The 15329-nt window shown below is 48.7% G+C and overlaps 1 protein-coding gene across 1 annotated transcript in view; it reads right to left on the reverse strand.

Annotated features, from left to right (window-relative positions):
• The window catches only part of DHRS3 (dehydrogenase/reductase (SDR family) member 3), a 29039-nt gene that overhangs the window by 5613 nt on the left and 8097 nt on the right, over positions 1 to 15329 (reverse strand). Inside the window, exons 2-3 of the mRNA XM_015427469.1 lie at positions 3230 to 3373; positions 1092 to 1211 (exon numbers count right to left, since the gene is read on the reverse strand). Of these exons, the coding sequence (XP_015282955.1) occupies positions 1092 to 1211; positions 3230 to 3373 (264 nt within the window). The remainder of the gene's footprint in view (positions 1 to 1091; positions 1212 to 3229; positions 3374 to 15329) is intronic.

The following is a 15329-nucleotide window of genomic DNA, read 5'->3' on the forward strand; positions in this document are numbered from 1 at the left end:
CACTCCCCCCCCCAACCTGCCTTGGCAGGCCAGCTGGGGAACAGAAGGGGAGGCTTTTGAAGATGCCTCCCCCCCTTTGCTTCCCCTTCTGACATCACTTCCGGTGATGTCAGGGGGCATGGCATATGCTTATTAGGTATGCTAATGAGCTCCTGCAGCTTTTTCTATGAAATGACCCCTGGATAGATCCCTTCAGGTCTTTTTTGGGGTGGGAAAGAGGTGCCGGAACTCTCAAGGAGGAAATGATTTTTTCAATCTGTATACTGAAAACTCCTGAACTTTTAAACATTTTAAAAAGGATTTTGGTGAAGAAAGAACTGGGTGTGATTCCGATTCCCCACACGAAGTCTGCTGGGTGACCTTGGGCCAGTCACAGTTCTTTCAGAACTCTTTCAGCCCCACCTGCCTCACAAGGCACCTGTTGTGGGGAGAGGAAGGGCAGGTGACTGTATGCCACTTTGAGACTCCTTAAGGGAGAGGAAACTGGGGTATAAAAGCCAACCTTTCTTCTTCTAACACCTGGGAGCTGAGATCTTTTTTACTGGAGATGCCGCAGATTGAACCTGGACCTTTCTACTGCCAAAAAAGCACACAGCAAAGCCAAATGAGGAGCATTTCACAGGACAGTTTAGAAGGAGGGAGTCGGTCAGAGTTGAATATTCCCATCAACAGATCGACCTCCTCCTCCTCCCTCTGCCCCAGCTTTGTTTTTCCTGTCAGGTTTTCCTGTCAGGCTCATCTTCCCTTAGTGTAGCTCCATCTCACAGCAGACAAGCAGAGGCTAGATGGACATCTGACAGCAATGCAGTTTCTGTGAATTTAGGTAGATCATGAGAAGGAGGGTGGGAAGGGACGAGCCAGTGCTTGGCTCTTGTGGTCCTTTCTCACATGCCCAGGGTAATGCTAATTGCCAGTTTGGGGTTAGGAAAGAATTTTCCTCCAGGCCAAACTGGCCCAGGGATCTTGGAGGTTTTGGACAAGATGACCCTGGAGGTCCCTTCCAGCTCTATGTTTCTCTAATTGCTGGCTGGCTGTTATTCATCCCTGGCATTTCCAAACTTGAGCAGACAGAAGAGGGGAGTGCTTCATACCCAAAATTGTCCCAGCGTGTTGATGTGCTGTGATTTTAGGAGGGCGTCATCATCACTCTCCATCAGACTCCTGCCGTGAACAACCGCCGCATTGTTTACAAGGATGGTGATATCCCCCACCTGGGGAAAAAAGCAAGAACCCAGTGAATACATCTGTTGTTTTGTCAAACTGTATATCTAGCGCATCTAGCCAGTGTGATATAGTGGTCAGAGTGTTGGACTACGCTCTGGGAGACCCAGATTTGAATCCCTACTGTGCCATGGAAGCTTTCTGGGTGACCTTGGGCCAGTCACAAACCCTCAGTCTGGTCTACCTCACCTTCTTGTGAGGACAGAATACAGGAGAACATCTTAAGATGCTTTAGGTTTCTCATGGGAGAGAAAGCAGGGGGTATAGATTAAATCAATAAATATATACATTTGCTCTTCCTTATAGGTGCTCAATCAGAACACTTCATTATAATTTATCTATTAAGTGAATTGATATGTTGCTTGTCCCATGTCCTGCATCATACAAAGAACACTACAAAAATCATTCTTAAAAATCCTAAGTTATCAATGTAAAAAATAAAACAAGCCATTAAAAAACAAGCCAGGGGCATTAAACCACATGGAAAGCCTTAAAACAAATCCACAAATAGACCAGAAGGGAACCATTAAACAGCTGCGAAGATGAAACTCATTGGGTAAAAAGAAATGTTTTGGCCCGATGCCTGAAAGACAGTACAGCAGGTGCCAGGTGAGCCTCAAGCACCCATGGTTCTCCTTTCCTCCATTTTATCTTTGCAACCATCTTCCTGCAAAACAGGTTAGGCTGAGAGTGTGAGATTGGCCCACAGACATCCACCCAGCTTCCATAATAGAGTGGCAATTTGCTCTTGCACCCCCAAGTCTTAATCCAGCACGCTAAACATTACACGACACTGCCCCTCATTTTGTTGCCCCCTTTCACCAAGCTGTGCTCCAAGTTCTCCCCTACTCCCACAATCTTCCTATGGACGCAGCTGTTCCAGTGTGTCAGACAAGGTGTCCCATCTGTTTCAAAGGAGGCTGTGGAATCATAGCAATACTGGTGTTCTTTTTTCCCATGGCAATGAATGGAGTGGTGCAGGCATCCAGGGCAATCCATACGCACACTGTACATGTGTGGAGTTCTAGGAACGGGAACCAAGCTGAGTACTTTAAAAACTGGCATATTTTAGCAACTAGAGTAAAGACGCCAGCGGACAGGACTCTTGATGGATTGGATAGGATTCCTGACAGGATAGCACAGGATTCCTGACAGACTGCACCTTGCATCTCTTTAGCTGTGCTTCACTTAGCCGGGGCCATGTGTCATTCTGGATGCAATTCTCTGACCCTTAACCTATATCTGAGGAGCTAATTATGGGTCCTTGGAGCGGGCTCTAAGCTGCAGGGTGGGGATGGAGCTCAGCTAGATGTTGTCTAGCTCCTGCCCCTCCCAGGCAGGGCCATGACACAGACAGAGAAGGCAGACAAGTGAACTCCTGCTCCTAGTTGTCTGTGCTCACCTGCCTGGGCAGACAAGCATCTGTTCCTGCTAGAAAAATCACAGTTTATGGTCAGCAGCTGCTGCTCTTAGTAGCCATCGCTATCTCCTCAAGTAGGTAAGCAAAGACGGAACATTGCCATACATCTAGTATAGCAGGAACAATAGAAGAGGAGAAACCATGGTTTGTGAAGGTATACATCCACTGAATCCCCACAATACAAGCAAACCAGCCCAATCATTCCAGAAGGCACAGCCTTTCCAAGGAAACCTAATCCCACCGCTGCCACCATGTAGATACATAGAAAGAGGGGCCATGACAATTGCTGCTATTGCACATTGGTAGGCCCTCTGAGGCTGCCCAATGACACCCTGAGACTACTCCTGTGTTGACAGAAAGCAGTTCTAGTCTTCAGATGCGCACTGGTTTAAACTGATTGACCATGGTGACCCACTGACCCAATCCAAAAGGGAACTGGCTCTGACCCCCTTTTCCAATATATGATAAAAATATGCAACCAGGTTCCCTCTAACCCCTGCCTTTCGGACTCAACCTCATCAAAGGGTTGGCAGATCCTCTTCTAAGTAGTCCATGCTGAAAGAGGAAAGGTCTTGGATTTCCACCCACCTTTTCACGGACGGCTTTGGCCTGCTGGTAGACTTCCTCCCGATTCCCCACATCACAGATGAAGTAATAGCACTCCGTGCCCATCACCCGGATCTCCTCTGTAGTCTCCTTCAGGCACTTCTCAGTTCGACCCCACAGGATAACCTACAACAAGACAATTCTTTATAGTTAGGGAGGCTGGCAGAAGTTGTGTGGGTTGTTTATGTGGTCTATTTTTCTGGGAACCCAAGGTAGTATACAAGAGAGGTCCCAGAACATCTCCCATCCAGGTACTAACCTGACCCATAGCTTCTTAGCATCAACAAAGACATTTTAAAAATCCTTGTGTGCAAACACCCCTTCCCACAGCTCTTTATGTGGTCTTGGCATTGTGGTACCTGATGTTTTGCCAGCAGCTGTGACTGGCATCCTCAGAGGTATAAAACAGAAAAATGGAGTACTCTCTGTGTCAATGTGAGTACTCCATCTTTTTGTGTTATACCTCTGAGGATGCCAGTCACAGCTGCTGGAAAAATGTCAGGTATTACAATGCCAAGACCATGGCCATACAGCCCAGATAATCTACAACAACTAATGAAGTCTGGCCATGGAAGCCTTCGCCAACATAGCTCTGAAAGAACTTGTAACTGACCCAAGGTCACACCAGCAGCTGCATGTGGAGGCATGGGGAATCAAACCCAGTTCTCCCAGATTAGAATTCGCACTCCTAACCACTACATCAAACTGGCTCTTTTGTTATGATATAAAGAAGTTCCACTGAATTCCCATAATGCAAGCAATCATGTCCCTGTCTAACCAAAAAGTGGGGTCAAACTGACCCAGAACAGTAGTGGAAAAACTTGGTTTGCAATCTTCTACAATCAGCTTATCCCTCAGCCTCAACAAATCAATTGTCCTGTGGTGCTTCACTCCCTCTTCATTATAATGTTTGGTAAATTGCAGTGCATACTCTCTCTGGAGATGCTGGGGGCACTTTTACCCCCCCGGTTCCACTAAAAGGCAAACGGAAACAAGCAATTGGAAGGAAATGAACAAAATTATATGTTCTTATATTTTCTCCCTGCTGTTATTCTTTTCCTCAATGAAAGGTCACTTTTCGTTCCAATTTGCAGCCTGAATCCTGCTTAATGAAACCCCCATATATATTTCCTTCTATTTCCATGGCGTACATTAGCATTTATCTGATCTCTTACACCAGACTAATAGAACTGATTTTTCACTAGGGCTTAGGATGAGTGAATTCCCCAGCTCTGGCTTGTCATCTCTCTGATTACTTGCAGTTAAGCATTATTTGTTTATTTATTTACTTCAGTTATACCCAGCCTTTTCCCTCAATGAAGACCCAAAGCAGCTTACATCGGTCTCCTCTCCTCCATTTCATCCTCACAACAACCCTGTGAGGTAGCTTAGGCTGAGAGCATGTGACTGGCCCAAGGTCGCCCAGCAAGCTTCCATGACAGAGGTGTTTTTTTTTTCAAAACAGGGTTTCCCAGATCCTAGTCTAACCCACTAAGCACTACACTTAAATGGCTCTCTTTTTCTGCTCCTCTCTTTAGAATTCCTTTTTGCTCCCCCCCCCCTTGAGGATGTATCTTCAATTGCTGTTTAGTGTGCCATTTCATATGTGCTTGACAGAAGGAATACTGCGGTCATACACTGTTCCACAAAACTGAACATGTATACAGAGCAGGGGCAGCAGCCCTTGTTTGGAGTGGGGGAGATAGAAGGCAGGCTTGGGCCTCTGCACAAACCTATGGGATTCTGTGAGTCCTAAAACCAACACTGGGAAATACATAAACATATAAGTGAACACTCGCATCCTAGAGGAGGGGTCCCCAACCTTTTGGTGCTCCTGAGCACCTTTGGAATTTTGAGAGGGGGTGATAAGTGCCACCCCAACCCCAAAATGGCTGCCACTGAAGGCGATGCCAAGCCCAAAATGGCTTCCATGGGAGGCGGAGCCAAGTGGAATATCTCCCTACTCACACCTCCTGGGAAGAAGGAAATCCTGAAGGGCAAACAGAACCACAGGCTAACTAAGCAAAGCAAAGGTGCTTACCAATCCTCCTGACCCTCCAGTGGAAAACCCGTCATTTGAATAAGGGCAGCCAATCACAAGCCCTGCCTTACAATGGCCCCACCCACTTTCTGAGAAGCTTGGCAGCCACCATGGGAAGTAGCTGTATAAATATATAATGGTAACACAGTGAAAGCAAGTTTGATACGAAATCACAAATACAAAATTAGAATACAGGTGTTCTCTGAAGTGGTCAGTGACTAATATATTCATACTTCTTCAATATGGTCCACACAGGACCTTGGCTGTACAGGAAGAGGGCTTGGCTGTACTCTAGAATATTGAATTGTATTTAAGGAGTGCTGTGTGGACCATCTTCAATAAGTACGAATATATTAGCCATTGACCACTCCAGAGAAGGCCTTGGCTGTACAGGAAGAGAGTTTGGCTGTATTCTAATTTATTTAAGATGTTTAAGGAGTAGTGGGCTTGCAGCTCAACATAAAAAAAACAAAGATCATGGCATCCGGCCCCATCACTCCTTGGCAAATAGAAGGGGAAGTCGTGGAAGTAGTGAAAGACTTCACGTTCCTGGGATCCCAGATCACCGCAGACTGTGACAGCAGCCATGAAATTAAAAGACGCCTGCTCCTTGGGAGGAAAGCGATGGCGAACCTCAACAGCATGATAAAAAGTAGAGACATCACCCTGCCAACAAAAGTCCGCATGGTCAAAGCAATGGTATTCCCAGTAGTCATGTATGGCTGCGAGAGCTGGACTATAAGGAAGGCCGAGCGCCGAAGAATAGATTCTTTTGAACTATGGTGCTGGAGAAGACTCTTGAGAGTCCCTTGGACTGCAAAAAGATCAAATCAGTCAATCCTAAAAGAAATCAACCCTGACTGTTCCCTGGAAGGCCAGATAATGAAAATGAAGCTCAAATACTTTGGCCACCAAATGAGAAGGGAGCACTCACTAGAGAAGACCCTGATGCTGGGAAAGATTGAAGGCCAAAGAAGACGGGGACGGCAAAGGATGAGATGGTTAGACAGTGTCAGCGATGCAACGAACATGAAATTGAGCCAACTTCGGAGGACGGCGGAAGACAGGAGAGCCTGGCGGGAGATTGTCCATGAGGCAGCCCAAAAATGCAAGCAAAGAAAGGAGGAGATGGAGAGCAACTGGGATCATTCTGATGCTTCTGAGTGGGCAGATCAAATCTGGCAGAGATGTTTCACGTTGGAGGTAGCCAACAGTGTTCCCTCTAAGCTGTGGAGTCTTGTGAGTAAAAATTCTACTTTGTGAGCTACTGGCATTAAAGTTGTGAGCGAGTGATTTGGCTACTGTGTGAATTAGTTTGCTCTGGAGCAGTGTTCCCTCTAGGCTGAGTTAGTGTGAGCTAGCTCACAGTTTTTTAGCCTCCGTCTCACACATTTTTTGTCTTCGCTCGGGAAGGAGGGCTCCAGAGCAAACTAAGTTATGCAGCAGCCAAATCGCTCACCACTTTAATGCCAGTAGCTCACAAGGTAGAATTTTTGCTCACAAGACTCCATAGCTTAGACGGAACATTGCAGTCTGGAGCCATCCTCCCTGAGCTAAGACAAAAAGGTGTGAGCCGGAGGCTAAAAAAACCTGTGAGCTAGCTCACGCTCACTCAGCTTAGAGGGAACACTGGTAGCCACTAGGGTGAACTTCCACTCAAGGCCTATTCACACATGCAAGGCCACTCTTCACCTGTATTCAAGTTAACCCTCCCTCCCTCCACTCCTCTGGATAATATTTGCTCAGGCAGCTAACAACAAAGGAACAGTTCGAACCAATAGTATTGCAAACTACACCGGCCAGAAGCCTTGGGAGAGAGGCCATTCCCTGCTCTCGTTTTCTTTTCACGTAGGCGCAGCTTTCATACTACCAAGATGACAAGTTCCCCTGGTGACGGCTGCAAGAGCAATGCTAAGCAGGTCGACTCAGAATCCGAGTCATGTCTATTCAGCGGGGCTTGCATCCAGGAAAGTGTTTGTAGAATTGCCCTGTTACGGTGCAGTCCTAAGCAGAATTTACACCCTCCTAAGCCCACTGGCTTCCATGGATAAGTGGTTAAGACGCTGAACTGCAGACCGGAAAGTCGATAGTTCAGCAGTTCGAGACCCGAGTGCCGCATGATGGAGTGAACTCTCGTCTCTGGTCCCAGCTCCTGCTAACCTAGCAGTTTGAAAGTAAGAAATTGCAAGTAGATAAACAGGTACCGCTTCGGTGGGAAGGTAACAGCGTTCTGTGAGCCTCGGCATCTAGTCATGCTGGCCACATGACCACGGAAATGTCTTTGGACAGCGCTGGCTCTTCAGCTTGGAAACGGAGATGAGCACTGCATCCCTAGAGTCGGATTCGACTGGCTTTCAAGCAAGGGAAACCTTTACCTTTACCTAACTGTTGCCCCGGTCACACGGAGCATTAGGCACGCTAGAGAGACGGAAGATAGGTGGATTTTCTGGGCGCGATCTCACCGCCACATCTGGGAAGCGTAGAGCTCCCGTGGCTCACCCGAGGCTTCACTCCGAAGATGCGCTGTAAAAACTAGTACCTCCGAGGTACTAGTTTCCGGAAACTGCGGGGCAAGGGCAGGCGTCAGATCACGTTTCTGGTGTTAGCTCGTGTCATCCGGCGTCCGCCCATGTCCCGTCATGAAAAGTGTTTTTTTGGGTCAAGTCTCCATGGGTGCGCAGAAGCACCCAACGGCGCATGTGAACACTTGGGTTAAAAAACACAACACAACCCCTGCGGCGCCACTTCTTTGCCGCACCGCAGGAGTGAGGTATGATCGGCACCTCCCCCCAACCACGGGATGTCGGCGGGACATCGGGCAGGATGTTTGATCCAGCTGCCACGCGGTAGTTCGCTCCGGGGCAAACAGCCACCCCCCCGCGATATCCGGTCCGTGTGACCGGGGCCTGTGTTTAGGATTGCACTGTTACCCTCCTTCAGAGTAACTAAGAAAATCAGGCCTAAAACTACCATAGTGATTGCTAAGATTTCATACAAACGTACCCATCAATTGAGTACCCAATGCTGCCACATATTCCGAAGTTTAGGAACAAAGAACAGGGCCTTCTCTGTTGTGGTGCCCTGGCTTTGGAATGCCATCTCCTCTAGCTCTCACCTGGAATGAGCCTTTTATGATCAAGGCATACCATTTTCTCCCCAGGCATTTGGCTAAATAAGCAGTGTTTTAGGGAGGGGCTGCAGCTCGATGGGAAAGCCTCTGCTTGATATGCAGAAGGTCCCAGGTTCAATCCCTCCCATCTCCAGTGAAAAAGGACCAAGCAACAAGTGATGTGAAAGACCTTTGCCTGAGACCCTGGAGAGACGCAGCTCGTCTGTGTAGACAATACTGACTTTGATGGACCAAAGGCCTGCTTCAGTACGAGGCAGCTTCATGTGTGTTTAAAGCATGTTTTTTAAAAGGGGAAACCACTAGTCCTTACATATGGGCACTTCCCTTTCCTTTTCATTTCCTGTAATCGTTTCGGTGCCAGACTGTTATTCGCTCTTGCACTTTTTCTAACTTCTTTGGCTTTTTGGATGTTACAGAATCCATTTCGATTCTTTCTGCTGCCCTTGGGACACTGCGATGGGGAGTGTGAGCTCTTAAAAAGGCTTTCGCCAGCCACTCTTAATGCTTGCATTTTCCCTTGTTTGCCTTAACTATGTATTTTGTGTCTTCTTAGCCAACTTCGGAGCCAGATTGGCTGAGGAATATGGGATATAACATATCAAATAAATAACAGGAGTGGGGGGAAGCCTATTTTCAGCACAAGGGTTTCTGGCCTGTGGACAGCAGTGGAGAAAGGGAGGGGGGTTCACTATGTCATAGAGCAGCTGTTCCCAACCTTTTTGGTACGGTGTGACCCACAAGCCCAAATTTACTTGGTACGGTGACCCATTCAGGCCTAGACCAAGTTTTTCTTGGGGTGCCATAGGCAAACAGTGACCTTGGCACTCATCGAGTTTGGCATTCCATTTTCTAATTCAGCATCCCATTTTGAGAAACCAACCACACGAGCAAGTGCAGTCCAACATGCACTGCCTTGCTGTACGGACACCACATTCCAGCCTCGGCTCCGACCACCCTCTCTCCTTCTCCATTCGTCCCTCTAATGCCCCTCAGATTCTGTTTCCAGGGCCAGATCTTACCTACAAGAGAGAGCAGCAGAAAGGAAAGGGGCAGCCACTAGGGAGGGAGGGCCCACAACCCACTTTCAGAGGCTTCGCGACCCACTTCTGGGTCCCGATCCACAGGTTGGGAAACACTGCTGTTGGATCATAGAGTTGGAAGGGTTCTCTAGGGTCATCTAGTCCGACCCCCTGTACAATGCAGGAAATTCACAAATACCTCCCCCCACGCCCCCCAGTGACCCCTGCTCTATGCTCAGAAGAGGGCAAATAGAAGAGGAGGAGAAGGAGGAAGAGATTGGATTTATACCCCACCCTTCACTCAGAGTCTCAGAGAGGCTTACAAACTCCTTTCCCTTCCCCTCCCCACAAGAGACACCCTTGTGAGGTAGGTGGGGCTGAGAGAGCTCTGAGAGCACTGCTCTTGAGAGAACAGCTCAGAGAGAACTTGTGGCTGACCCAAGGTCACACCAGCAGCTGCATGTGGAGGAGTGAGGAATCAAACCTGGTTCTCCCAGATTAGAATCCGCTCTAAACCACTGCACCAAACCTCCAGGATCCCTGGCCAAACTGGCCTGGAGGAAAATTGCTCCCTGACCCCACAGTGGCGATCAGCATTTCCCTGGGCGTGTAAGAAAGGGCCCCAAGAACTAAGCCCTGACACAACCCTGCCTGCCCTCCCTTCTCCTGATCTGCCTAAGTTCACAGAATCAGCATTGCTGTCTGATGGCCATCTAACCTCTCATTAAAAACCTCCCAAGAAGGAGAGCCCACCACCTCCCGAGGAAGCCTGTTCCACTGAGGAACTGCTCGAACTCTCAGGAAGTTCCTCCTAATGTTTAACCGAAAACGCCTTTGACTTAATTTCAACTCGTTGGTTCTGGTCCGACCTTCTGGGGCCACAGAAAACAACCCCGCACCATCCCTGTGTCTGCGACCCATCTAACTTGCTGCACGCTGAGCCCTTTAGAAGGGTTCTGGAAAGTAAAAGCGTGCACAGTCATGGGGGGGAAACCTAAATCTATGTCTGGGACCGGACTTTACGGAGAAGATAGCTTCCCACCCTGGACGTCAGCCAGCCTCCTTCTTTTCCTCTTCCACATCGCCCCTTCCCTGCCCGCCCCCCCCCTCTCTTCCTCCCACACTAGACACACTCTCCTTTTCAAAAAGTTACTGACCAGAAAATTGTCGAGGGCAGCAGACCAGCGAGGCGGTTAATCCCTGCTGTGGAACGCTGGCGCACGGAGGCTTCTGCCCTGTGGTTACCTCTGGGTGACCCCAGCAGTTGGCAGCCGGCGAGGCAGGTGGAATGCTCTTAGGCGGTCGCCGGCAAGAGGGGCAGCCAGCGGCTGCGGACTGCGGCCAAAAGAAGCTCACTCAGGAAGGGGGTGGTACAAGGAGCCAGCGTCCGCTTCTTAATTAGCTCGAGGCTGCTTATGGCTGGGATGGGGCCCCCGTGGCTCAGTGGTAGAGCATCCCACTTTGCGTGCCGAAGGCCCCAGGTTCAATCCCCGGCATCCCCAGTTAAAACGATCGGGTAGCAAGGGAAGAGAAGGGCCTGAATTGGAGACCCTGGAGAGCTGCTGCCAGTCAGAGCAGACAATATGGATCTTTATAGACCAACCAGTCTGGAAGCTTTGTGTGCTCAGCAGCAGAGCATCTGCTTGGCACGCAGAAGGTCCCGGGTTCAATCCCTGACACCTCCAGCTAAAAGGATCAGGAAAGAGTTCATGGGAAGAACCAGGGCTATTTTTGGGCAGGAACGCACAGGAACGGCGTTCCGGCTGGCTCCTGAGTTGGCCACGCCCAGCAGGAGCTCATTAGCATAACAGGCCACACCCAACTGCAGAGACTCATTAGGATTGGCTACATTAGGGGTGTGTGGCCTAACATGCAAAGGAGTTCCTGCTACATAAAAAGCCCTGGGTTTTGACAACAAACAAGGTAAACAGAATAAGAAGCAAAAGGTGGGTGTGGCTGGATGACCACACTTCTGCTAACACAGGGGTGTGGCCTAATGTGCTAATGAGCTGTGCTATCAGGGGTGTGGCCTAATATGCTAATGAGTTCCTGCTGGGCTTTTTCTACAAAAAAAGTCCTGGGAAGAACCTCTGCTCGAGACCCTAGAGAGCTGCCGCCAGTCCGAGTAGGGAATACTAACCTTGACTGACCATTGCGTCTGATTCAACAGAAGGTGGTTCAGTGGCAGGATCTAGATTTTCGTTCTTTTTGAGGCCGTGGCTTGATGCTAAAAAAAGAGAAAGTCCTATCCCTTCTCCAAATGTTGTACATCCAGTAATGACCTGTTCAAACAGGGCTCGTTTTGTAGCAGGTACTCCTTTGCTGACCATTGCGTCTGATTCAACAGAAGGCGGTTCAATGGCAGGATCGAGGTTTTCGTTCTTTTTGAGGCCCTGGCTTGATGCTAACAAAAAGAGAAAGTCCTATCCCTTCCCCAAATGTTGTACATCCAGTAATGACCTTTTCAAAAAGGGATATTTGTCTGACCAACATAGGGAAGACCCACCACCGGCTGACAACATGGCAGACCACCTGTAAGGTCAGGGAGAAAAAAAAAGGGTATCTTTCCATGGTGGCAGTAGATCATTAAGCCGCCCTTTCATGGCACCTGTAAGAAATGGCAGTCAAGAAAAAAGAGGCTGAAAGCAAATCTTGGGGTTTCCCGATAATGCAGAGCAAACAGCGGAGATATCAGCCACTTAAACTAGAAAGACATAAGAGTTGTGTTTCCAGAAGGGGCAGATTAGGTTCACCCACCCAGGGCCTGCCGAAGCATGTTTGCACATAACTGAATCCCACAGAAATTCAATGGGATTTACACCCTACTCAGTGTGTTTTAGATTGCAGTCTTAATCTCAGAAGAAATGTGCGTGGGGGAGAGAGAAAGGTCAAGGATGACATGAAAAAGCAGGGTTCCCCCCCTGTTGGATGTTACAAGTTAGAACACTTCTATCTAGTATTTACTGGGTTAATACTGTGTACTGAATCACATGTTTGTTTGTATCCTATCTGTTTAGAGAGCTACAAAGCCCGCCAGATTCAGACCTAGTTTGTTGTTTTGATTGGAAGATAGAGTGGCTACTATTTAGCATTTTATGACCCTTTGTCCGAGAGCAAGAAGAAGCTCCAGTCTCGTTCTGACTCCATTAGACCTAAGTCAGCTATCTAGATGTGAGGATGTAGAAATAAAGCTCTTTGTTATTTTTCATCCCGTATACCCTTACCCATGTTAGGTTGTAGTAAACTTTTTATATTTTAAACTACCATGGACTCTGACTCATTTATACTCCGCTGATTCTGCTAATTAATATAAGTATAAAACAAACCCGAATCTCCAATACCCCCCCTGCACATACAGCACTGGGCTCAATGGACAAGACAGCCTCTTGTGTCCCTGTGTGTACACACAGGGTTGCCAGCCTCCAGGTGGTGGCTGGAGATCTCCTGGAATTACAACCCATCTTCAGGCTACAGAGATCCGTTCCCCTGGAGAAAATGGCTGCTTTGGGAGGTGGGGGAGGGGCCATGGCTCAGGCAGTTGAGCATCTGCTTTGCATGCAGAAGGTCCCAGGTTCAATCCCTGGCACCACCAGCCAAAAGGATCAGGGAAGAAGAAGAAGAGATTGGATTTATACCCCGCCTTTCACTTCCCAAGGGAGTCTCAGAGCGGCTTACAAACTCCTTTCCCTTCCCTTCCCCACAACAGGCACCCTGTGAGGTAGGCGGGGCTGAGAGAGCTCTGACAAAAACTGCTCTTTTTCAAGAACACCTCTGACAGAACTATGGCTTGCCCAAGGTCACGCCAGCAGTTGCATGTGGAGGAGTGGGGAATCAAATCCGGTTCTCCCAGATTAGAGTCTGCACACTTAACCACTACACCGAACTGGCTCTGTGCTATGTTCTCATACCACACAAGGGACTACACTGCAGTCCTTTCTCTAACCTTGCATTCCAGCATTGCAAACTATCCCTTATTAGGGGTATGTGTGTGGGGGAGAGACTTCAGGTGGGGCTGAGAGAGCTCTCTCGAGAACCGCCCTTGAGAGAACAGCTTTGAAAGAACTTGTGACTGACCCAAGATCACACCAGCAGCTGCATGTGGAGGAGTGGGGAATCAAACTCGGTTCTCCCACATTAGAGTCCACGCTTCTAACCACTACACCAAACCGAGACCTTGGAGAGCTGCTGCCAGTCTGAGTAGACAATACTTACTTTGACGGACCAGAGGTCTGATTTGGTATAAGGCAGCTTCATGTGACCCTACGGCATTATACCCAACTTAGGAGCCTCCCCTTCCCAAACCCCACTCTCCAAACACTCCACCCTCAAACTCTCTAGGAATTTCCCAACCCTAGCAACCCTATATATCTAAAAGACCAGGATGCTGTGCAAACCAGCCTCTACAACACAGCCACAAATTTATTTACTTACTTTGTTCATTGATACCTCACCTTTCCCCACAATCAGAACACAAAGGGGGTCAACAGAGTTCCCCTCTCCTTTCTTTTAGCCTCACAACAACCCCAGGAGGTAGGCTAGGCTAGGCTGAGAGTATGTGAGTGGCCAAAAGGTGCCCAGCACGGTTCCACGGCAGAGTGGGGATTCGAACCTGGCTCTTCCAGATCATAGTCCAGCACTCTTACCACCACACTACACCACACTGGTAGAGAATAAGAACATGTTATTTACTAAGTTTTTTGCTTTTTTAAACTTTCTAGTCCTTTATGGCTGCAAAATGTGAAAGTGGGCGGCTGACACTTGATCATCCGTGATAATGAACATCTGTAGATGACTGACATCTGGTATCATTTTGGTGTGGTGTGGTGGTTAGAGGGTTGGACTAGGAGCTAGGAGACCCGGGTTCAAATCCCCACTCCGCCACAGAAGCTCACATGTTGACTCAAGGGTGTAGACTTTCCAATTTCCCGGGGAGGGCTGGGGCTGGGCCAGAGGCATTGCTGTGCTAGGAGCAAGGGTGGCTCTCGGGGGAGGCTGAGCACTTTCCTGAAAATTTCGGCAGGGGCTGAAGCCCCGCCGCCCCCACGAAGATTACGCCTATGTGTTGACTTTCTGCCAGTCACTCTCTGTCAGCCTAACCTACCTCACAGGGTTGTTGTGAGCATAAAATGGAAGATGAATGAACAACGTTCACTGCCTTAAGCTCCCTGGAAGACAGGCGGGTTAAAAACATACTATACGAATCAATAAAATAAATATGGGTCTTTCCATGTGACCGCCAGGCAAAGGTGAAAGAAATACATGGAGATATGCAGAACTTATTTATCTTTTTTAAAGCGTGCATGCAGGGAAGGGAAACACTCCACCGATTGAGATCTTCGGCTCGCAAGATCAGATATGAGAAATATGAAATTGTTCCTGTTTTTATCTGTAAAACGTTTCTCCCAGGGGAAGGGCAGCTGAAACTAGGGTTGCCAAGTCTGGGTTGGGAAATACCTGGAGATTTTGGGGGTGGATCCGGGAGAGGGCGAGGTTTGGGGAGGGGAGGGGCCTCAGCAGGGTACAACGGCATGGAGTGCACCTTTCTAAGCAGCCGCCTGTTTCTCCAGGGGAGCTGATCTCTGTCAGCTGGAGATCAGTTGTAAAAGCGGGAGCTCTCCAGGACCCACCTGGAGGCTGGCAACCCTACCTGAAGCCCAGCTGTTCCCCTACCCAACTGTTGGTAGTCCGCACACCGACAGGTGGGGAGGCTGGGCATCACCAGCCGCCGAACTTGCACAGCAATGGAGGTTATCCTGTTAAGCAGCTCTTAAGATGGGAAAGCAGGACCCCCCCCCCAAAGGCTGAGGACAGAGCAATTTGCTTTGACCCAGACTTCCGACCAGGCCCTGTGGAACGGGGGGGGGGGGGTTTGGGGTTAAAAGGGGGAAAAAA

This window comes from Gekko japonicus, unplaced genomic scaffold (assembly GCF_001447785.1).
Source record: "Gekko japonicus isolate JY-2015 unplaced genomic scaffold, Gekko_japonicus_V1.1 scaffold3345, whole genome shotgun sequence".
Lineage (NCBI taxonomy): Eukaryota > Metazoa > Chordata > Lepidosauria > Squamata > Gekkonidae > Gekko > Gekko japonicus.